We start from the raw sequence: 23,632 nt of genomic DNA, 5'->3' as shown, positions 1-23,632 counted from the left end.
AAAGAATCCAGTGGTGAGCGGGTGGTTATAAACGAACAGGACAGGAAGTACATCCAGACTTGCCCATTCCCACGCCATGAAAGACACGGGTAACAGATGAACCTCCTTCCTCCCGCCCGAGAAGGCAGCCCCTCCAGGATAGGGCTGGGCAGCCGCTGGACAAAGACGGTGCAAAATGAGGGCCCGGAGAGGCGAGGGCTGTGGGGCCCACAAGAACGGCTCAGCCGGGTCAGCAGTTTCCCTGCTGGGAGCCCGGCTCTCGAGGAGGCAGGCAGGGAAAACCACGTGACTTTGAAAGCAAGCTGCATGGTCATTTCTCTAAAGATCAATCGTAACTTTCGAACAACAAACAAACAAACAAAAACCCTTCCTCATAGCAGCCTTCGGATAGAACACTTTGGCAAAATGGCCAGGGGTCTTCCTGAATTCCCAGATGTGCCCAGCCGTGGCTGAGAGTCCATTCTGGTGGAGGCCAGGCTAAACGTCACTCCACCACCCACCCCCCTCCTTTCTTGTGCTTCCACCTCTTCTTCCCGCCTCCTACAAGGCAATTCTGATCCTCATCAAACACATTATTTATGAAGAAATCACTTCCAGTCTGTACACTTATAAAATAACAAGAACAAACCCTGACTTGGTTGTCCCTCTCTATTCTAATCCTCACAGAGACAGAGGACCTATGAAAATGATGGGAAACAAGATCATGGTTATTTTCAAAGACTCAGAGGATTTCTAATCATTTCAAAATACCTCGCAGGATACATCTCGGGGTCTGAAGGGGAAATACCCTTGTTGAGCCTTCGTTAGACTCCAGAAAGCTCTGCTGGGGGCAGAGTTTAGTAAAAACAAGCGACATTCATTCAAGAATCCTGGGCTGTGCCGAAACCGGTTTGGCTCAGTGGATAGAGCATCGGCCTGCGGACTGAAAGGTCCCAGGTTCGATTCCGGTCAAGGGCATGTACCTGGGTTGCGGGCACATCCCCAGGAGGAGATGTGCAGGAGGCAGCTGATCGATGTTTCTCTCTCATCAATGTTTCTAACTCTCTATCTCTCTCCCTTCCTCTCTGTAAAAAATCAATAAAATATATTTAAAAAAAAAAAAAGAAGAATCCTGGGCTCAGTGCCTTATTTACATGACCTTTCACAATCCCCACAAGAACACCGTGAAGTAGGAGCCATTATTATGCTCCTTTTACAGATGGGGATGTTGAGGCTGAGAAGTGAAGGAGCTTAGTTAGGCACGAGCAGAGCCAACGACAGAGATCCTTCTACACTAGAAGCGACGCACACCTCCCTGGCCCATCCTTCTCCAGCGCCCCCTGCCCGAGGGCGTGGGCTCGGGGTCTCTTGCCCACTCACTCCCTGGTCAGGTGTCCCCCTGTTAGCTGCTGGTCTCCATTCCCCACACGACAGGCAAACCAGGGACTCTGAGGAGAAGCCGCCCCCAAGGTCTCAGGGGATACACACCTGCTCCGAGCAGGTCGGCTGAGAGTCCCCGGCAGACCTCCGGCCGAGCCTTCGAGGTAAAGCCTCCCAAACCCAGATGAACACGGTGCTGGCACAGAGTCCACCACGGACACGTGAAGATCCACCCACTTTGCGAAGGAGAGCGGACACAGTAGCCAGCTTCGGGGTGGAAGGGCATGAGCAGAGGCACCCCGTCACTTCTGCTCAGAGCGTGTCCAAGTGCCTCCCCAGCACTGACCCGTCTGTGCTCACGAGGCGCCAGGGTCGCCACCAGATTCTCCTCGGCGTCAGGGAGAGTAAGGAAAGCCTCGCGCCCAGAGGCGAACAAGCCGAGGGCTTTCCGGAGGTTGACCACAGTCCTCCACAATTTGACTTGATTTTTTTTAAGTACCCACTGGAACAAATGCACGGTCCTCACTCACCCTTTCTATCTCTTGGAGGTACAGGAGCGCGATGTCCCCCGCTTTCTCATAGCAGGTGATGACCTCCTGTTCCCTGTCCGCGTGGAGGTTACTGGTAGAAGAGGAAACAGGCAACTTCTCTAAACAAAGTCCTAAGAAAAAGATCAAACACAAACACTGGGTGAGTTGCTTTGCATGGGGCTTAATTTTTAAACTGTTGCTCGCGAGGTTGAGGAAGTGGCCGCAGGAGCCCACGAGCGATCAGAGAAGCAGATCCTCTGTCCTGCTCTCGGACAAATGGAACATCAGAAAGAGCATCCGAAAGTTACAGAGGAAAGAGGCCCCTGGCCGTGCTCACAGCACCGTTCGATTTTGATATCCAGTCTGAGGACTGGATCACCGTGACCCCATTCAGACCAAACAGAGCTTCTCAGTCAATTACATCCCAGGGTCCTTAAAGAATTTTAAAGGTAAGTTAGGCTCGTGGAACAAGAACCAGCTAGAGGATATTTTCTATCTCAAAATGTACACTTAACCAATCGAACATAAAACATGTTTAGATGCTCTCAGGAGGCTCAGTTACTAGAAAAATCGTCCAACTCTCAGCCTTAGCGTTTGAATTCACCCTCACACCATGGACCACCTCTCAGTTCTGGGCTAAGAAAACACCCAGAACTTTGCTCTGTGGGCGTTTTTTTTGTTTTTTGTTTTGTTGTTTTTTTTTTGCAGATGGAGGAGGTTCTCTCAGCCAAGAGAGATTTCAGGGCTGGGATGCATGAAAGGCTGAAAAAGAACAATGCTGAGGGCAGCAGCTACAGCCTGACCCCAGCCCTGGGCAGCCGGCCTGGAGCAAGTTGGACTCAGGGTTCCACCCACAACCGGAGGCAGAGGGACTGTGTGGAGGGTCTCCGGTGCCCCTACCTGCAATAGGGCTGCTGCGCCAAGCGCCCTGGGATGCAGTATACACACATCCCACACATCCCCCTCCATATAAAAGTGTGACAAGGCTTACTACCGACAGAAATTGGAAGGGGCCAGACAGAGTCGCAGGAAAACCCACCCACTGTGCAGATGAAGGAGCTGAGGTCTGCCATGGTGAAGCAAGAGACTTGCCCCAAACCTGAAGATCAGTTATCGGCATCACGGGAATCAGAATGCAGACCTTTGGCCTCCCAAGTAACACCCATCATTAGTTGCTGATTTTCAAAAGTGGATGCCACTACAGAGAGGGGGTCAGACACACTAAAAACATCAGAAAATGACCCAAAGCCTTACGTGCATCATTTTGAGACTAAACAGCAAGCGACACTCCCTCCGGCTGCAGAGGCCACGGGAGGCGGCTGTACAATGCAGGAAGGAGAGGCCGCGTCTATGCACAAGGGGGCAAAACCGCAGGACCTACCTGCTAGCTCAGAGGTTGCCACGTTGTCACAGAAGGTGCAGCTCAGCCAATCTGACAGGCTTTAACAGCGTTATTGGGGTAAGATTGGCATGTAACAAACTATGTTTTTTCAACGTTTCCATATTTTTGTTGTTGTTTTCATTTATTTCATTTTTACCAACTCAAGTTCATAGTTTTCATTCGGGTTCACTCTGTGTTGTGCAGTTCCATGAGCTTTGACAAATGTTTTAATAATGTCAAGTGTCCACCATTACTGTGCTGTACACAATAGATTCACTGCCCTAAAACATCCCCTCCATCCCTCCTCCTGGCGACCACTAACTTTTCTATTGTCTCTGTAGTTTTGCCTTTTCCAGAATGTCATGCAGCTGCAATCATGCAGTCTATAACCTTTTCAGACTGGCTTCCTTCACTTAGAATACTGATATAAGGCCCCTCCATGTCCTTCTGCGGCCTGATAGCGCATCTCTTTTTGTTGCTAAATAATAATCCATTTACCCATTAATCTAGTCAAAGGCATCTCCACTGCTCCCAAGTTGGGGCAATTATGAATAAGCTGCTACAAACGTTCGTGCGCAGGTCTTTGTATGAACGTGGTTTCAACTCAATTAGGTAAAATACCAACAAGCACAACTGGAGGGCTGTCCAGTAAGAATGTTTGTAAGAAATAGCGAGATAAATATATTTTCTTTGCAAATTGATGGTATTGTTCCAAGGTTCCTCTATCCTTACTGACCATCCATCTACTTGTTCTATCACTTATTGAAGTCTCGAGCCTGTCAGTGGTTGCTTTCAGGGTTTCACTTAACACAGTCTCTTCACATGCTGTTAAATCATTTCACATATAGTATAACACATTTATAATCACATATTTCCACTTCCCTCTTTCCAGTCTTTATTCTCTTAATATATACATTTGACTGTTACACAGGTTACAAATCCCACCCTACATGGTTATTGTTTTGGCTGAAATAGTCAATTATCTTTTAAAGACATTGAAATAATAAGAGGGAACTCGGTCGCCAACGTAGTCATGGCGCCCAGCGCTCTTCAGGCTCTGGACAGGCTCCTGTGTCCTTCTGGCAGCCTTTTCCTTCTCCCTTAAGGGGTTCCTTCAACATTTCTTACAGTGCAGTTCAACTAAGACGACGTCTCTCAGTCACTGTGTGTCTGAAGAAGGCTTTATTTGGCCTTCAGTTTTGAGAAATATTCTCATTGGTTGGCAGTTTGCTTCCTCTGCCCGGCCCTCCCCACTTACTCTAAAGATGTGCTCCACTGTGTTCTCACTCCCATGGTTTCTGACAATAAATCTGCCGTCACCCTCATGTTTGTTCATCCGCCTGTTTCTGGCTGCTTTTACGATTTTACTGATCGTGAGAAATTTGGATTGTGAAGTGCTTTGGCTTAGTTTTCTCCATATTTCTTGTGCTGGGCTTCATGGAGCTTTCTGGATTTAAGGGCTTATAGTTTTCATGAAATTTGAAAACTGTGCAGTCATTATTCCTTCAAATATTGTGTTAACTCTTCCTTCCTTAGGGAATCCAATTACACACATTATTAGGCCACCTGAAGTTATCCACAGCTCATTCATGCTCTTTCCACTTTCTTTTTAATTTATCCTTTCTGTTTCATTTTGGATAAGTTTCTACTGCTATATCTTAAAATTCACTAATCTTTTCTTCAATATCTAATCTGCCTTTAATCACATCCAGTGTATTTTTCATCTCACACATTGTAGTTTTCATCTCTAGAAATTTTATTTGTATCTAATTTTAGCTTCCATGTCTCTACCGGACTTTTTGAACATAAGGAATACAGTTGTAAGGACTGTTTTAATGTCCCTCCAGTCAAAGTTGTTTATGCAGTTGCAAAAAAATAATCACTCAGCAACCTCACCCGTGTGAACTGTTACAACTTCTTGAAATTGTCTTTGAAGAATACAAGATAAACTGAACAAATTCACCATTTGGTAGGACGGCTCCAGAACCACTCAAGGGCAAGCACTTGATTTAAGCTCCCAAAGGGTGCTCTAAGTTCTCCTCTGTGCAAAATTAAAACCACCAGAAAACAGCAAAAAGAGACAAATTGTTTTATAATCTGCCTTCTGCTTGTGTGAGAAGCAACCAAAACATGAGCGAGTTGGTATCAGATATTTAATGTAAAGAAAACAAAATTCTCTAGTGTGTCGAAGGGCCAGGAGGAAAACGGGGTCTACTCTTTGGCGCTTTGTACCCCCGCGGCTGGGCTCAGACCACTACGAGTCACCAAGATGACCAAGGCCCTCTGGGACCTGCCACGCCCACAGAATCAAAGAGAGGCAAATCCAGTTCAATACAGTTTGACTATTATCTGCGTTTGGAGTTCTGAAATATCAATGTCACCTAGGGCTGCAGACTATGACCATTCATAGTCAGTAAGAACATTAAACCAGCTACTAGTATAAAACTTCACCTTCTGGTTGAGAAGAGACTGGTATCTTCTGTGCGTTTATGTTCTAATTAGGCAGATATGTGGACCCCCAAGTCTTGGCTGGCAAACGGGTCTCCAGCAAGGAGTCGATATCTTTGGGTAGGAGGCTCTTTATGGTAAATGTTGTTTCTTTCCACCTCCCAAATGCTATGCCATTCATCCCACGTGCCACTGGGCCCATGGCGAATTCATGGCCATGTGGCTTGGTTCCAGAATATTTAGTTCTCTGTCAAAAGGTGCTACGAGCCCTCTCGATTGGACATTTCAAGTGTCTGGGATCAGATCAACATCGTCTGAGAATCAGCAGAGTCCTGAGGTCACGGCCCAAACTGGCCCTCATTAAAATGTCCGATGGCACCTTGTCAGTTTGGGGAGCTATCATCAATAATGTTTCTAGTTACTTTCTTTTTCCCAGAGAAATGCATGACAAGAAAAGCAAAAACCGGACTGGATAAATAACTGATGTGACAGCAATACCTAAGGGACATCTCAATAAGATCTGCAGGTCCAGAATCCAAGCTTGTACAAAACAGAAATTAAGTGTTTCCTGACCAATCCTCAAGGCCAGCTTCAAAGCATGGGTGAAGCAAGTGGCTGAGCACGTGCTGCGGAGCAGCCTCTGGACCCCGAATTGACCTCCCTCCACAGGAGGGAATTGCCGCAGATAGACCGACTTCTGAAAGGTGCTTTCTGTGAAGGGTAAGACATGTTAAATAAATCAACCATAAGCAAATCATTCCGGCCACACCCGACGGCTTCTGAAGTTCTTTTGTGTGCATTAGCCTGTTTGGTCCTGTTTCACAGACACTATCTCCTTCCAATGTCGTGGAAAAAGACAGTCTCAGAGAGTTAGGTGACTTGCCTAAGGTCTGAGCAGGGACCAGCTCTGGACACTATAAGGGAGCGGGAGCCAGGGCAAATGTACCCTGCCCTGGGTAGCATTCTAGCAGGAGACAGGTCTGCTGAGTCGGATGCAAAGTGGAGTGTCTGTACAGACGCCAGCAGACGGGTGGGGTGTCACCGTTGGGAGGGGCACCAGGCAGCTGAGGAGCGGGCGGAGGACCCCGGCCAGTTTAAAAGTTCAAGTGTGCCCTAGCAGGTTCGGCTCAGTGAATAGAGTCGGCCTGTGGACTCTACTGGCCAGGTACGATTCTGGTCAAGGGCATGTACCTGGGTTGCAGGCTCAATCTCTGGCCCTGGCCGGGGCGCATGCTGGAGACAACCCATTGATGTATCTCTCTCACATCGATGTTTTTCTCTCTCTGTCTCTCCCCTTCCTTTCCACTCTAAAAATCAATGGGAAAACATCCTCAGGTGAGGATTAAATAAATAAATAAATAAATAAATAAATAAATAAATAAATAAATAAATAAAATAAAAGTTCAAGTGTGCCCGGCCTCAAGTGTTCTATGTCGGTGTGACTTACAGAACGGAACTCAGCAAACGGGCCTCCATCTCTGCTTCCCTCCACACCGAGCTCCATCCCCTGTGAAAGGAGCTCCATTTTATCTCCCCAGCGACTACCGGTCGGGGCTTTGGCTGAGGAAGTGGAGAGCGGCAATCTCCGGCCAAGACATCAGTGATCACTCAGGGGTTAATACCCACATTCCTTCAGGATCCCTCAGCTGGGGCCCGACCTGGGTCTGCAGGACCGAACAGTTCCAGTAGCATGAACGGTCCGTTCGTCCAGGCCCTACTCGGCACCCCGCACGATGCCGGGTGTGACGTCACCACCCACAATCCCCACAGCCGCTCTGCAAGGAGGTGCTAACAGCGCCTTATAGATAAGCTTGAACTTAGGGCTCCACAGCTAGTAAATGATAACGCCAGGTTTTGACCCCTGGTCTATCTGACTACAAAACCCTGCTCACAACATCCTGTGTCCACTGAGCCGCTGACAGCATATTCGGTGCCTGGTAACAGCAATGACAATAAAAATGAGGTTCCAATTGCACAGGCACAGAAATCAGAGTCCGGGGCCCCGGGCAGCGGTGCTGTTCTTCCCCTAAGAGCCGCGTCACCCCAGGCAACTCCCTGGATGCGGGCCTCCCACGCCGTCTGCGGTAGGAAGGGGTGAGCTCCAGGGATACCATCGTAGCCGTCTAACTCGACAAGATTAACAGTCAAAACAAATATTTTGATTTTTTAATCGCATTAAAATGAACAGGGAATTAATTTCGTGTGAAGTTATGCAACACAATGAAAGACCATAAAACATAATTATGTGAACTATGTACCACAACATGAGGCACTGTTCCCTCGTTTCTCTTAATCGCGTCTCTGGAAGCCAAGCCCGGGACAGGTACACCCTGCTGCTTTGCTGTAACATGACCCCCGGGGGAGTCTGTTACTGGAAGTACCAGAAAAACTTTATTATAACACCACGTCTCTGATAACCGAGCCCCGTGGTATGGGCTTCAAAGGCATTGGGACAATTTCCAGGGATCTCAATTTCCAAGGCTGAAAAGAAACTCGGGAAAGGATTCCAGATCCTCAGAGCACAGTCCTGGCCAAGGCAGCCCGGGCTGCGGGGCCCGTGTTCTCACCTCCAGAAAGGCCACGCTCCCACAGGTGTCAGGTGTACCTCACTCCCTGAGAGGACAGGCCCTGTCCAGGGCGTGTAGCGGAGACAGCGGATGGAACCCACCACAGGCTGGGGCGGAAGGGGCGGCAGCTGCCCTAGGCCTCCTGTGAAGTCCCTGTCACTCCAGAGCCTCTGTGAGCTCTGGGGTCGCTGGGCTGGGAGCCATGGTTGGCCCTTTCTGGGCATTTTCAGACACTGTTGTCTTGTGCACATGTGTACACACACACACGTACACTCACACACATGCCACTCGTGAAAGAAGAGCATGCCAGGCCCTGCATTAGACATCCACCTGCTAGAGCGCATGAACTTTCCATGTCCCTTCCACAGTTCTGGGAGCAAACGAGATGCTCACTCGACCTGAAATGCTAAGTGAGCGTTTGCAATCTGAACGTCTGCTCTTTCAGCGTCTACTGAGTAGCCACGTCATAGCCATGACCACACGTGGTGAGTGCTAGCTACCCGCCAGACACTGTGCTCAGAGTGTGACATGATTCTTCTAACCTTCGCAGCGCGAGGGGGATTTACCGTCATCCCGTGCTCCAGACGAGGGAACAGGACTCTGAGCTGTTAACTGACTCACCCGAGATTACACAACTGGTGAGTGGCAGAGCTAGGACTCCAGCCAGACACTCTGACTCCCAGGTTCTTGCTCTTAGCCCTTACATTGCACTCTCCCATACCGCCGATTTATCTGTCCGTCTTTACATGCAAAGCAGTGCTAAGCAGTGGCTTAGCGTGGGCCCTGCAGCCAGTTCCCTGGCTCCTAGTCCACAGCGGACTTTCTATGTAAAACGCCATGATTATTCTTTGCATCACTATTATCTTTAGGTAACAGTAGGCTGGAAGGTCTCCACGTGGGAGCATTTTATTCATTTGTTATGTTATTTTATATACATTTTAATAACAGATTATTGAGATATTACTCACATACCACAAAATTCACCCTTTAGAAGTACACAATTCAGCGGTTTTAGTATCTTACTAATAAAAGCCCAGGTGGTCCTCATGCCGTCATGCCATGATGCCCTCACACCATCACAAGATGGCTGCGCGCGCCACGGGACGGGACTGGCTCTGGCCGACCTCTTCAGGGCAATCCATCGAGGAGCCCCGGATGGGTGGGCGGGGCCTACCTCTTTGGGGCAATCGATTGAGGAGTTCCTGCACTGTGAGAGGGCACAAATTTCATGCACCGGGCCTCTAGTAGTCACATAATTGTGGAACCATCATCACTAGCTAATTCCAGAATCTTCTCATCATCTCAAAAAGAAACCCCATAGCCATTAGTAGCTGCTCCCACTCTACCCTCCTCCCAGATCCTGGCAACCACTAATCTACTTTCTTTGTGGAAGCACCTATTCCGATTATTTCATACAAAGCGAATCATAGAATATGTGACTATCTGTATCTGGCTTCTTTCACTCAGCATGTCTTTAGGGTTCATACTTGTAGCCAGTACCAGAACTTCATTCCGTTTTTAAAAATTGAGGTGAGATTCACATAACATAAAAGTAACCACTTTAAAGTGAACAAGTCAGTGGCATTTATTACCTCCACCTCTATCTAGTTTCAAGCAGTCCATTCCTTTTTATTGCTGGATATTCCACTGTATGAATACAATACATTTTATTTATCTGCTCATCGATTGATAAACATGTGGGTTGTTTAAACTTTTAGAATATTATGAAGAATGTTGCTATGAATATTCATGTACTAGTTTTTGTGTGGATGTATATTTTCAATTCTCTTGGATACATACCTAGAATGGAATCGGTAGGCCATATGGTAATCCTGTGTTTTATTATTTTTAATCTTTGTGTTAAAAATCACATCTATTCTCTAACTCCCAAACTGCTGGGTAAAATATTAAGAAGTGAAAATACATGGTCCTTTGAGCAGGCAGACCTGGAGTCAGACCCTGGCTTCTCCAATCACCAGCTCTACGACCTAGCAAGCGCCTCAGCATCTCCTGGCCTCTGTTTCCTCGGCAAGCAAACGGGAATTACAGCCTCTGCTCCCGTTGACTTTATGAGGTGTAGCTCAGGGCCTGGCGTATAATAAATATGCACTTGATAAACAGAAAGTACAACTACTAACAAACCCCTTTCCTGGGGGCGATTCCAATCCTCGGTTTCTTTGAGGGGGATCTGAGAAATACCGAAGAGAAAGGAGAAGAAAATAGAACCACAGCCCACCCTTCAGAATTAAGCCCAGTTAACACTGCACCACAGACCCTCAACCTTAAGTAATACATGATGCCACGTACGCTCGGTCTTGATTCTAGTTTCTTTCCTTAAAAAGGTGGACTTATCACCAGGGGGATCCCTGCAGTGCAAAGTGTAGCCCCCGGATGTGCCAACTGCAGCCAGGAATGAGAGCTGCCAGTGGAAAGGTGTCCTTTCTTCCCTCAGCAAATTCTCACTGAGCACCAACTGTGTGCGGGGCTCACGGAGCGGGCGTGGTCTTTTCCCTCCAGAAGCGCCACCTCTGGTGGAATGGAGCAAGCAGGGGTTTTCAACACAACGTAAGAAGTACATCACTGAGACGGATGTGTATCACAGAGCTGAGAACCGTGGGCTGCACCCAGGCTCCAGCCCCAAGCTTTCCTTGGGCTCTGCGTCTCTGCTTGCTTCCCAAGAGAGGACCAATGAGAAGTCTACCAACACCACCAGCATTCACCGGGAATATGGGTCAATGGCCGTAAAAGGGCTTGTCGCCCTTCTGACACCATCTAAATATACACAGGAAGCTCGGCCTAGCAACCTGAGATGAGTGGCTACATGCACTACAGCTCCCCCCTCCCACCACTGCAGCTCCTTACATCCAGACGGGGAGAGGCCTGGGAGGTCGCCAGTGGAGACACTGAGGGGCACCAGGCTGCACAGCGCAGCCCCGCCCACTCTCACGCCCCTACCCCCAGTTTCTGGGTCTGGCACACGGGCAAAAGCACTCAGCGAGGACTCGGGGCCCCACTTCTACCCCCTCCCTCCACTCATGGGCTTTCCAATAAAACTACTTTTTCACTGCACCTGAAAGGATCTCAAGGTTTCAAAAAAGAAAGAAAAGCAGCTTCTCAAGGAAAAACCCGGATCCCCTCTCTTCCCCTTCCTCTCACTCAGCCAGGAGGAAATCCAAGCTATGAGGGGTTCCTGATGTGCCCATCATACAGGGGCTACCGCAGAGACGACCTGGAGCCCTGCGGGATGAGCCAGCTCCCAGGCAAGCCCGCAGAGCTGGGCCACGGCCCCCAACATGGGGGGGGCGGGCGGGGGGGGGGGTCTGCCAGGAGGAGGCACGGCCGGTGGTTACATGTCTGTCCTTGTCAGGGCCCCTAGAAGGTCATGGCCATTAGCAAATACCCCATTCAGACAGGTCAGAATTAGGCTCTGTCCCTTCAAGATCTGAACGTTCATCTACCAGGAAACCCTCCTGGGACCCTCCGTGGACGTCCTCGCGGAGAAGAACTCGCCCATCAGCAGGGCTCCCCGAGCCCAGTGCGCGCCAGCCGGGCCTCTGTGCAGCCGCCCGCTGGAGGCACCGCTTTCTGGACACGGACTGCGCTCCCTCGGGGCCTCCCTGACCCGAGGTTAATAAGGAAGGCTGGCAATGCACCCTGCTTCGCCGGCCCCTGACCTCGCCAATGTGAGGGCCTGCGAGTGGCGAGTGGCCGGGAGGCGGCGCCGGGCGCTGGAGGGACCCTGCGGGAAGCAGGCGCGGCTCTGCGCAAGCGCGAACGCCGGGCGAGGACGCGGCTCCCGCGCCCCCTGGCGGCCGTGGCCGGCACAGCGGGATGACCTCGGAGGGCGGCGAGCAGCAGCAGCAAGTCGCAGGTGGCATGGCCTACAGAGCTTCTGGCATAGGACTTGCTCAGAGGCCTTCCGTGGGATTCCGGGTTTTGAACCCCGCAGTTTAAGTAAGAAGCCCGAGTGCTGTCAAGGGAGAAGACGTTTCCAAGACCTCCTGCGAGGTGCACGCTGGTTCTGGGAGCCACTGGACACAAACCAGGGCACCCGGCAGCACCCCAGGGCGACTCGGCCTCTTCCGGTCAGCTTCAGCAGTCTCTGCACAGGGGCGTTTCTACAGAAATGACACGCCAGCCTCAATCTAGGAAGCAAGCACTTGGCAGCAAGGAGAAAAAGCCGGGGCTAAAACAGGGGGTCCACCCTTCGCTCCTCCTCTGAAATGGGGACCCTACCCCTTTCCCTCTCATAGTTGTTGTCAGGGTTAAGGATGTTAAGGGGCAAATGCTTAGTGGGTGTTTACAAGGAATTTTAAAAGACATTTTAATTATTCATCATTTACTATTATTCCAGAACCTAGTACCTGGTAGGAGCTCAAGAACCTGAGTTCTCCCTGTGCTGGGAGGCTGCAGTGTGCCCGGGGCCGCCTGGCTCACGGGTCAAGCAAGGCCCCGGAGGCCCAGCTGCAGCCCAGCCCCAGTGTGGCTGGGGGACAGCCAAGAGAGCCAGCTCTGACGCCCTCCTTCTGCACAGAACAGTCTGTGCTCTGCTCCCACCCCCAGAGCTCTGAGCTTTCCAAATGTGGATACGCTTTTCATTCCCAAAGCATCAGGAACATTTGGGGGGAGAAAATGAGCACCAGACATGATTTGAAAATGATGGAAGCTAAGTCATGGGTGGTGGCAGTCAAGCACTGTAGTAGGAGTCACGAGTCCTGGTTTTGAAATATCAAACAGGAGCCTGGACTAACTAGGTGCCTTTTTTAATACCTTGGCCAGCTTTGTACGAGTCTAGAACAACCGTGGGCAAACTACGGCCTGCGGGCCGGATCCGGCCCGTTTGAAATGAATAAAACTATTGAAAAAAAAAGACCATACCCTTTTATGTAATGATGTTTACTTTGAATTTATATTAGTTCACACAAACACTCCATCCATGCTTTTGTTCTGGCCTTCCGGTCCAGTTTAAGAACCCATTGTGGCCCTCGAGTCAAAAAGTTTGCCCACCCCTGGTCTAGGAGAACCTAGCAGTAAGGATCCAAATCCTAAGAGTGAACAATACAGCAGCGAGCACACCATGCAGGGGAGAAAACTACATTAAAGAGGCCCCAGGGGTCACCGGCTTTCAACGAAAATGAGCCACAGGAGATGGGCTCCTCAGAGCCAAACAAGCTGAAACACCGTCCACAAATTGGGATGGTCCAGCCTGAAGCTGAGTGTGGGTAGGGAGGAGTTACAGACAAGATTAGTTCTTTTATATCAGGCCGCAAACACAATCCCGTTCCATCTAAAATGGAGAGGATTTCCGAATACACTGAAAACACTGCACTTGGGCGTAAGTAACTTGTATGTTACTCAGATACAGTTTATCTTGGATTGTCTGCCCCTAGATGCCAGGGGGAAATGTCGACAGAACCATCCCGCACAAGCACCTTGTGTGGCGGGCATCTAAGCAAACAGCTTAGATGAGACAGAGCCCAGAGTCCAGCCCAGAGCAGGCACTCCCATATTTAATGATTTAATGAATCAATTACATGATCTAGTTTGAGAGAGGCAAGTGGCAGATGCAAAATAACTCAACAAAAACTGAGCACCAAATTGGATGGTACCAATTAGAGTAGAGGTGGCTCAGAGGAAGGAGAGATTGACGTGGACAACGGAGGTGGAGAGGTTGTCACTAAGGTATCACTGAGTGTGGCCTCCTCACAGGGAAAAAGAGAGGGCTCCACGCTGGAGAAGAAGACGGGCAGAGGTGGGACTGAGCCTGGCAGCGGTGAGGGCAGGGAGGTGGGCAGGCAGGCCGCAGGCAGCCTGGAGCAGAGTGTGGGTGGCACAGAGCAGGGCACAGCCTCCGAACGCTGGACAGACGCTCAGCCGTGCTGAGACCTGAATGGTGAGCAGGAGGACTCATCAGGAGCCCGAGCTTCAACACTGAGATAAGATGACTTCTGGGGAGGGTGTGGGGTGGGGTCCGCTCTTGATTACCTCAGTGTGGACTTTTCCCTGGTGTGTGAACCTCAGACCCGTCCAACTAGTTCTGGCACTAAGCCACTGTCTACTTACTGCCTTCACCACATTTAACTACAACCTACTTAAGAATCTAAACCTGCCACAACGTTCACGTGCTCATGTCTCAGGCCCTGGGACCCTGGGGGAAGGCTCTGTCATCTGCCTCCCCGCTCCCCTTCATCGGCCTGGCAGATGAGAGGGGCTCAGTTCTTGCCTTCCTCACTCTCTGTGGTCCTGGGTGAGCTTCAGCCACTCCGGAGGTGTAAGCAAATCTATACACAGTCACTTCCTTAATCCTGAAACAAACAGCAAAAAGCCCACAATAAATAGCCTGAGCAGCAGCCCCAGAATTCCAATGTCTCCCTGGACGCGCCCTCTTGTGGTCACAGAGGTATCCTCACCTTCAGCGCCAGCCCAGCATCTCCTCCAGTGCTCCTTGCCTGTTTTAGCTACATCATTACCTGCCCGGCGAGCTAAACTAAAAATCTCACAGTCATCTCGATTCCTCCCTCAACCACCTTCCCACACCAACTCTCCAACACACATACTGTCTCAATGGCCTACTGCAACCCAGGTTCCTGCAATATCTGTCAGGGTCCAGCTGGGACAAAGCAATCAATCTAGTTCTGTCACATAAAGGAGACAATGGATGGAGTTGTCTGCAGAGGGGATGAAACAGATGAGAAGCCAAAAAGGATGGCATTGCATCCCAGAATTCTGCAACAGCAGGAGGCCACTCACATCCCTAGGACAAAGGGAGGAGGCAGGGTTATAAGAGCCCAGAAGTTGGGCTACTGGCTGGGAAATAGGACCCAGCAGAAGCTCACGAATGGGGGTCAGAACTACAGAGGAAGGGTTTCTCTGACAGAAGCTGGAGCAACTGAAGACACCCAATTGCTGTCAAGGTGCTGCCTGAGGCAAAGAAAGAGAAATACCCTGGATTCCCTCTCCTCTTGCCCTGATGTCCTGCCAGTGCCTCCAGTGGCCAAACCAGGCAGAAACGAACTGGCTTGGGCACCTCCAAAATGGCCTGTACAAGTCAGACCCCCAGAAATGCAGAACAGCAGAGGAAAGGGCTCAAAGCCAGCTCACCTTCATCATGATCTTTAATTCCTTCTAATCTATTCTCCACTCTGTACCAGAAAGATCTTCCCACTTATAAGTTTAGTTTGGTCCTCCTGCCTAAAACCTGGCATTGGCTGGTAGTTTCCTGCAGAAAAAATAGGACTCGCCCATCAGGCTGACTTCGTCGATCAATTAAAAATACAGAAAATGCTGCTTCCCTGGACGATACTGAGCGTACTTTATAACATGGGAAGAGCTGCTACTCCAGGTATCACTGTAGAAGAAAATAGAGACTCTTCCTCAAGAGGACTCACCCTCAATCCTTTCTGACCAGAACTATTTGCCATGACTGGGAGGCTCAGGGCTTTAATGAGAAGATGTCATACAGAAGGAAGTGGAGAACAAGGAAAGGCCATTAAACTCTATGAAAGGAATAGAGTAACAAGAGATTGAATTAGTAATAAAAAAAAAAAAAAAAAAAAAACTTCCTACAGAGTAAAGCCCAGGCTCCGATGGTTTACTGGTGAATCCTACCAAATGTTTAAACAAGAATTAGCCCCAATCCCTTACACTCTTCCAGAAAGTAGAAGAGGAGGGAGCATGTCACAGTTCACTCTGTGATGCCAGTATTATCTTGATACTCAGACAAAGGCATCACAAGAAAAATAAACCAAAATATCCATTATGAATACAGACGTAAAGATCTTCAACAAAACATTAGCATACCACACCCAGCAACATATAAAAAGAATTATGTACCGTGACCAAGTGGGATCTATCCCAGGAATGCAAGATTGGCTTAACATATGAAAATCAATTAATGTAATAAACCATATTTAAAAAATAAAGCACAAAATGCATGATTATCTTAGTAGAAAAGGCATTTAACAAAATTTAACACTCTTTCATGATAAAAAAAAAACAACAACAACACTCAAAAAAACTAGTAAAGGTGAACTGGCTTTGATAAAGGCCATTTATGAAAAACCCACAGCTAACATGGTACTTCCTAGTGAAAGACTGAAAGCTTTCACCCTAAGACAAAGACCTCTGCTCTGGTCACCTCTACTCAATATTGTATTGGAGGTTTTACCAACGCAGTTAGGCAACAAAAATAATAATAAAAGGCATCCAGACTGGAAAGGAAGAAGGAAAACTATCCTATTTACAGATGACATGATCTTATATATATAGAAAACCCTAAAGATTCTATAAAAATTATTGGAGCTAAAAAATGAGTCCAGCAAGGTTATAGGATGAAAGATCAATACACAAAAATCAGTTGTATTTTCTATATACTAGCAGTCAACAATTTAAAATCAATTAAAAATGATTTTACTATGATAGCATAAAAAAGAATAAATACTTAGGAATAAATTTAACAACAGGAATGTAAGTCTTGTACACTGAAAACTACACAACATTTTTAAAGAAATGAAAGAAGACATCCCATGTTCATGGATTGGAAGACCTAATATTGTTTAGATAGCAACACTCTCCAAATTGATCTACAGATTTACCTTAATCCTTATCAAATTCCCAGCAAGCTTATTTTTGCAGTAATTGGCCATTTGATTCTAGTGGAAATGTAAGGGACACATAAAAGCCAAAACAATATTTAAAAAAAAAAAAGTTGGAGGACTCACACTTCCAAATCTCAAAAGTTACTACAAAGCTATAATAATAAAAGACAGTGTGGTATTAGCATAAGGAGATATATATAGAGAGACCAATGAAATAGAATTAAGAGTCCAGAAATAAACTCTTACATTCATGTTCAATTGACGTCAACAAAGATGTCAAGACAATTCAATGGAGAAAAATAAAAATAGTCTTTTCAACAAATGGTGCTGGGATAGCTGAATGTCCACATGCAAAAGAATGAAGTTAGACCCCTACCTCACACTATATACAAAAAATTAACTTGAAATAGACTATAGACCTAAATGTAAGCGTTAAAACTATAAAACTAAAATAAATAAAAAAAGAAACAACCAAAAAAACACACACCTTGATTAGGCGATGGTTTCTTAGATACCGTATCAAAAGCACAAAAGCAATAATTGAAAAAATAAACTGAACTTAATAAAAAAGAATGATACCAGCTATAACATGTGAGAAACCTGAAAATACTATGCTAAGTGATAGAAGCCAGACAAAATATTACATATTTTATGATTCCATTTATATAACATGTCTAGAATAGGCAGATCTATAGAGACAGAAAGTAGATTAGTGATGGACTAAGGTTGGGGAGCATTCATCAGGTAATGGGAAGTGACTGTTAATGAGTACAGGGTTCGTTCTGGGGTGATGAAGATGCCCTAGAATTAATTTTGGTGATGGCTGCGCAACTCTGAATATTAAAAAATCACTGAACTGTACACTGTAAATGGTTGTATTTTATGGTATGTAAATGATATCCCAATAAAGCTGTTTTTAAAAAAAGCTATAGAGCATATTGGTAATATGAAAAACTGAAACAACACAGATGTTCCACAAAGCAACTGGTTCAAAATATCCATAAGGCAACCCACTGTGCAGCCATTAAAAAGTGTTTTCAAGCCCTAGCCGGTTTGGCTCAGTGGATAGAGCATCGGCCTGCGAACTGAAAAAGTGTTTTCAAGCCCTAGCCGGTTTGGCTCAGTGAATAGAGTGTTGGCCTGCAGACCAAAGGGTCCCAGGTTTGATTCTGGTCAAGGGCATGTACCTTGGTTGCAGGCTCCTCCCCATCCCAAGCCCCAAACCCCAAGGCCCATGCAGGAGGCAACCAATCAATGTGTTTCTCTCACATCGATACTTCTCTGTCTTTCCCTCTCTCTTCCACTCTCTCTAAAAATCAATGGATTTTTTTTAAAAAGATATCAAAAAGTTTTTTCAAAAATATTTAGTGACATGGAAAATAATTATACACATATATACATAGAGTGAAAAAGTAGAATATAAAACAATATATATAGAATAACTCTGTGCATAAAATAATGTATGGATATCTACATACTTATACATTTTATATATTTAAAGATATATATATAGTTTAAAGATACATAGGTATTTATATAAAAATATATATGTTCTAAAAGTGATTAGCTCAAATGGCTGTATGGTGACAAACTTTATTTTCTGCTTTATGTTTTTCTTTATTTTTCAAATAGCCTATACTCAACAACAAAAAAACGAAAGAATAAATGTTCCCTTTCAGATCAAAGAGATTCTATTCAGTGTTGGCCAGAATGAGAGGCGGCCTGTCCCACGCGCTGCGCAGGGAAGCACACAGGCACAGCCGGTCTGCAGGCCAGTCTGGAAATGCCTCCCTTTGGCCCAGAAACTCACCTCCGGTGAGCCCTCCTAGGGAAACCACGGGGAACAAGCACAAAGCGTCCGTCACAGCCTCACTTACAGGTAACACTGAAAAGCTGAAAACAACCGACGTGTCCCAAAATAGAGGCTTTTGAGGTCAGTGTATTTTAGCTTCCCCATACAATGAAATGCTGTACAGCTGCTGAAATGATGCACAAATGGACCGTTTGTCACGGGAAGTGTTCGTGACTGCAGTGAAGTGGGAAAAGCAGGTCGCAGAGCAGGAGATGCGATGTAATCTTATTTTTATTTTAAAAAATTCACACATATGGTAAGTATAGAGGAATGCACGAACATGTCAACAGGGGTTCCTGGTGGCTGTGGTCCTACAGTAACTTCTCGCCAATGAACTGTCAGCAGAACTTATGTGTGTTACTTCCGCTCCCCCTGGACACCTCCCTTTTCCTTTCCAAGAGCTGCAACATTCCAGCAACCCAGCTTCAATCACACAGCTGTGGGCCGCACCCCAGCAGAAGCGGGAGGAATAGTAACCTCAGCGCACACAGCCACCCACCAGCCTTGACCAGCTGGACTATCATGGGACTGGTCCAGGATTCCCTCATATGGGAGCCAATGCATTTTGGCCTCTTTAGCACAACAGGTACATACCAAGGCATTTACAAAGGCCATCTCTAGGAAGGCAAGCCACTTCAGCTCCCGCTGTCCGAGCTGCAGAAAGTCACCCCGTGTCCAGGAGGGCTAAGTTCCAGAAGAGAGTGGCCATGTGTCCACTGGCCCCAAGACATGCCTCCCGTTTGGGAAAAGAACATCTGTGCCACTCGGGGCGCTGGAGATGCCAATGGCTAGCTCAATCTGCACCCAGAGCACAGACCTCTACTCACTTGGCCAACCCAGGACTACCAGAAGCTAGAGTTTCTCCACTTCTTCTATTCCCATTCCCTGTTTCTCTACTTAGGTTGAAGAGATAGGAGGAAGGAGTGGGGGGCGATCGGGTGGGGAAAACTGAGGTCCACTTAGGAGCTCCCTGATAATGGAAATGAACTGGAATGTACCACCTTCAGGAAAGACACCCATGTCAGGTGCGGTTATGGTGGGATGTCAGTATGATCTCACAGGTATACCCATAATTAGCAGAAATGACTCTGAATCATCTAAATATGCTCAGTATGCTATCTACATGCAAAAACAAACAAACAACCCACAACAAACCCACACATCTGACCATGACAGGCTAGGAGCAGAGACACCCAGAATCACCTGAATTACATGACAGGCATCTTGGTAGAAATCCAAGGAAGGGAAGTTTCATACATTTCATTCAATAATCGAGCACCAACTATGTGCCAGACACTGTGCTAAGTTCTGAGAAGCGCAAACAAACAAAACAGAATTCTTCCCTTAGAGCAGCAGTTCTCAACCTGTGGGTCGCCACCCCTTTGAGGGTCGAACGACCCTTTCACAGGGGTTGCCTAAGACCATCAGAAAACACATATATAATTACATATTGTTTTTGTGATTAATCACTATGCTTTAATTATGTTCCATTTGTAACAATGAAAATACATCCTGCATATCAGATATTTCCATTATGATTCATAACAGTAGCAAAATTACAGTTATGAAGTGGCAACGAAAATAATTTTATGGTTGGGGGCCACCACAACATGAGGAACTGTATTAAAGAGTCGCGGCATTGGGAAGGTTGAGAACCACTGCCTTAGAGGAACTCCTCACTAGCAGGGGCATCTGGCAACAGTACAACTAATCCTGGGACGATCTTCAGGTGATTCTAATCCACTGTGCTGGGACGATACTGAACAGGTTGACTCTGAAGATAGGACTCGTGAGCCTGAGGGACAGAACTTATGGGAAGAAACCTGGGCGAGGGCAAGGAGCGAGTCGGGATGGGGCTGAGGAGAGGAGGTAGGCAAATCTAGGACGTTCTCGAGTGGCCTGATTGCTTTCTCCCCGAGGAAACCTGACCTGGCCCCAGCGAGCTCTGGTCCATAGACCAACAGAGCAGAGAGGTCAGAACATGGGCTCTGGAGTGGACCACTCTTCAGACTGAGTCCCCATCTGCCACTCTGTAGGAGCCTGGGCCCTGGAACCACCCAAGGTCGGGTCCTGCCTCCATCACTTCCCAGCTGTAGCACCCTTGGCAGTTATCTAACCTCCCTGCACTCAGTGTTCTCATCTGCAGAATGGAAAAAACAACAGTGCCTACCTCACAGGGTGGTTGTGGAAATTGGCTGATACCCAAAACAAAGGGCACAGCACCTGGCACAGAGCAGGCTCTGACATCATTCCTAGAAACCTCACCCAGTCTCATTTCCTTTGTCTGTAAATTAGGGTTTGGGAGGATTAACGAGACAGTAAAGCCCTAACACGAGGTCCTCCATAACTGAATGACGCTGGCTTCTGATTCCCAGGAAACCACGCTAATGTTACCGGGCCAGGGGAAGAGCTCCCGGCCACGGCTGGAAGGAAGAGTTAGATGTGGGTGTTCACTGACTTTCCGGGCTCTAGCTGAAAGCCCTGGTCGAGTCTCACCTCAGGAAACCATGCAAAAGTCTAGGTGACCTATGAACCTGTGCAGTTCAACTCCGCTGCCTACCACTATGCAGGCCGCCGAGGGGCGGGGGGTAGGTGGGGCGCACGCCCATCCAAGGGGCAGCTGCGCTCAGCTCCAGCCTGGTCTCGCTCTGGGAGAATGAGGGGACAGCTCTTCCCTTCTTTCCAAGAAGATGGAAAGCCAGATTGTTAAGTATTCCTGATTTGGAAATGCCGGCAACTAATTCGAAAGCATTGGAAACACTGAACTGACTCAGCACAGCCCGCCCCGGGGCCTGCGGGCCAGAGGTTCACGCCTTCTGATTTAGAGGCTTTGTACACTAACGTCCTTCCAATCCTCGTTGGCAATCTCCCCTGAAAAATTCTCAAGGACCCGATGAAGAAATGAAAAGCCAAATATTCTGACACAGCTCGGCCAAGAGCCTCTTGAACTCGTGAGAGAACTGGCCCATCTTTGGGCAGTTCTGTGAACCAGAGGGGCAATTTCCTGCCATTACAAGTCACTTCTAGTGGCTCCCCCACCAAACACTTACCTTCCACGCTAACATTTCCATCAGGCTCACTGCGTGCCAGTTCTGTTTTAAGCACTTCACATATACTATCTCATGTAATCCTCACGACAGTCCAATGAGAGCCTGATAGGTGGGGAAACTGAGGCACAGAGGCGTTAAGAACGTGTACAAGGTCACACAGCCTGTACAGCATGTGAGTTGGGCCCAAGCGGGTGGTTCAGCAGCCTCTCACCTGGCCAGCCCAGGCTCTCGAGGCCTGGGGCCTCCACGGCTGCAGCCACTCCCTCTAGGCAAAGGCGACCCTCCTCTGTCCCTGTACACCTGTGACTCCACATGTGCCTACAGAGTCAGAAACTAGCCAGGGCCGGGTCTCCCCCGAGCCAGCCAGCGGGTCCCAGGAGCCAGGTCCTCATCCAGGGCTGGGGACCCACTGCTAACTGCATGTCACCAGGCCAGACTCCGGGACCAAGTCTCCTGTCCTCCTCGCTCCCTTTGCATGGCCGCCACAAGACTAAGCAGGCAGTGCCACCTGTAGACAGTCTGCTACCACCAGGCCGTCTCAGAGCCAACACTAAGACCTGAGCTCTTGCTGCTAAGCAGCCCTAGAGCCATCCCCCAACACCAACTAGCAAACCAACTTCTGGCTACGCTGCACCGGGCCCCACGTCAATCAGGCAGCTGGAAACTGCCAGAGGAAGCTTTGCAGAATATCATTCTTGGCCCGAAATAATACACACACACACACACACACACACACACACACCCCTCCCATAAGCCAAGGCACGTGCAGTGGCTCAGTGAGCACCCGAGAGAGAGGAGGGCAGCTATGTGGCACAGACCCCAGCACACCCCATGACTCAGGCGGATGCAGACACAGGCCGGGCGCTCTCAGGACCCCCCGAGGCAGCCTGAAAGGACTGTGCCCAGTAAACGGCCAGCATGCCCTGTCAAGAGTGACAGCATCTTTCCCGGCCCACGGGGGTGTTTAGAGGATTAATTAGGCGAACCTGGCAGTATTCGAGTTCCCCTGGGAACTTGGGGACTGTGTCACCCCCGTCACAAAGCTCTTGGTGTGTCTGGAGCTGGGTCTTTGTTCAGCATTGCACGGGACACCAGGTCAGACAGCTGGCAGCACACAAGAGGCCAGCGCACTGCTGGCCGGAGGGTCGCCCACCCAGGGCCAGGCCTCCGGGCCAGCCATGTCAGTCACGATGCAGTGTGAACAGTGGGTGGCTGTGTCAGATGGTCCGCTTCTCACCGTGGCCGTCAGAAGTCCAGAGCGTCTCTCCTCCTGCAGGAGGCCTCCGGGCCCTGCTGGCCTGCAGTGACCGCTCCTGCCTCTGAAACGCGGTCACCTGTGCCCCGCTTCCACCACTTGCTGCCTTGTGTGGGGCTGACATTTTAAAATGTCATTTAGCAGCATTTAGTGCGTGCCAGGTACTGTGTTAGTGCTTCACGTACAATATGTGATGCAATCTTCGCAAGTCTATGACGTGGACGTGATTATACCCATTTCACAGATGAGGAAGTGGCCACGTGAAAAACTCAAACAACTGGTGTCCTCCCTCTGTCATTTCTTCCCATGAGACTACATCCTCTCACACTGATTACAAACTCCTTCCCGGCAACCAGGGTGACACTTACCCTGCCTTCTAGCCCCCAAGCCCCAGGGCACACAGGTAAACACGGGATGACTGACTCTTACAGTCACTGCCACTTGGAGCGGCCACTTAGCCCTTAATTATCACACAGGTGGCATTACTGAATAAAAATGTGGTCAGCCATGTGGCCAACCGGCCATAGGATAAGAATCCCTATAAATGTTCTGCAGCATCTTAATGACCAAGAAAAGTCCCTGCGCACGTTGCA

The 23,632-nt window shown here is 48.4% G+C and overlaps 1 protein-coding gene across 8 annotated transcripts in view; it reads right to left on the bottom strand.

Moving 5' to 3' along the window:
• Nucleotides 1-23,632, bottom strand: part of TTC7B (tetratricopeptide repeat domain 7B) — a 188,274-nt gene that overhangs the window by 143,623 nt on the left and 21,019 nt on the right. For all 8 annotated transcript variants that reach the window (XM_059688157.1, XM_059688174.1, XM_059688212.1 and 5 more), the window contains exon 4: nucleotides 1,890-2,020. In XM_059688157.1, the coding sequence (XP_059544140.1) occupies nucleotides 1,890-2,020 (131 nt within the window). The remainder of the gene's footprint in view (nucleotides 1-1,889; nucleotides 2,021-23,632) is intronic.

This window comes from Myotis daubentonii, chromosome 1, assembly GCF_963259705.1.
Source record: "Myotis daubentonii chromosome 1, mMyoDau2.1, whole genome shotgun sequence".
NCBI classification, from domain to species: domain Eukaryota; kingdom Metazoa; phylum Chordata; class Mammalia; order Chiroptera; family Vespertilionidae; genus Myotis; species Myotis daubentonii.
Note: the sequence above shows the minus strand (reverse complement) of the source record. Positions and strands in the feature narration are given on the sequence as shown.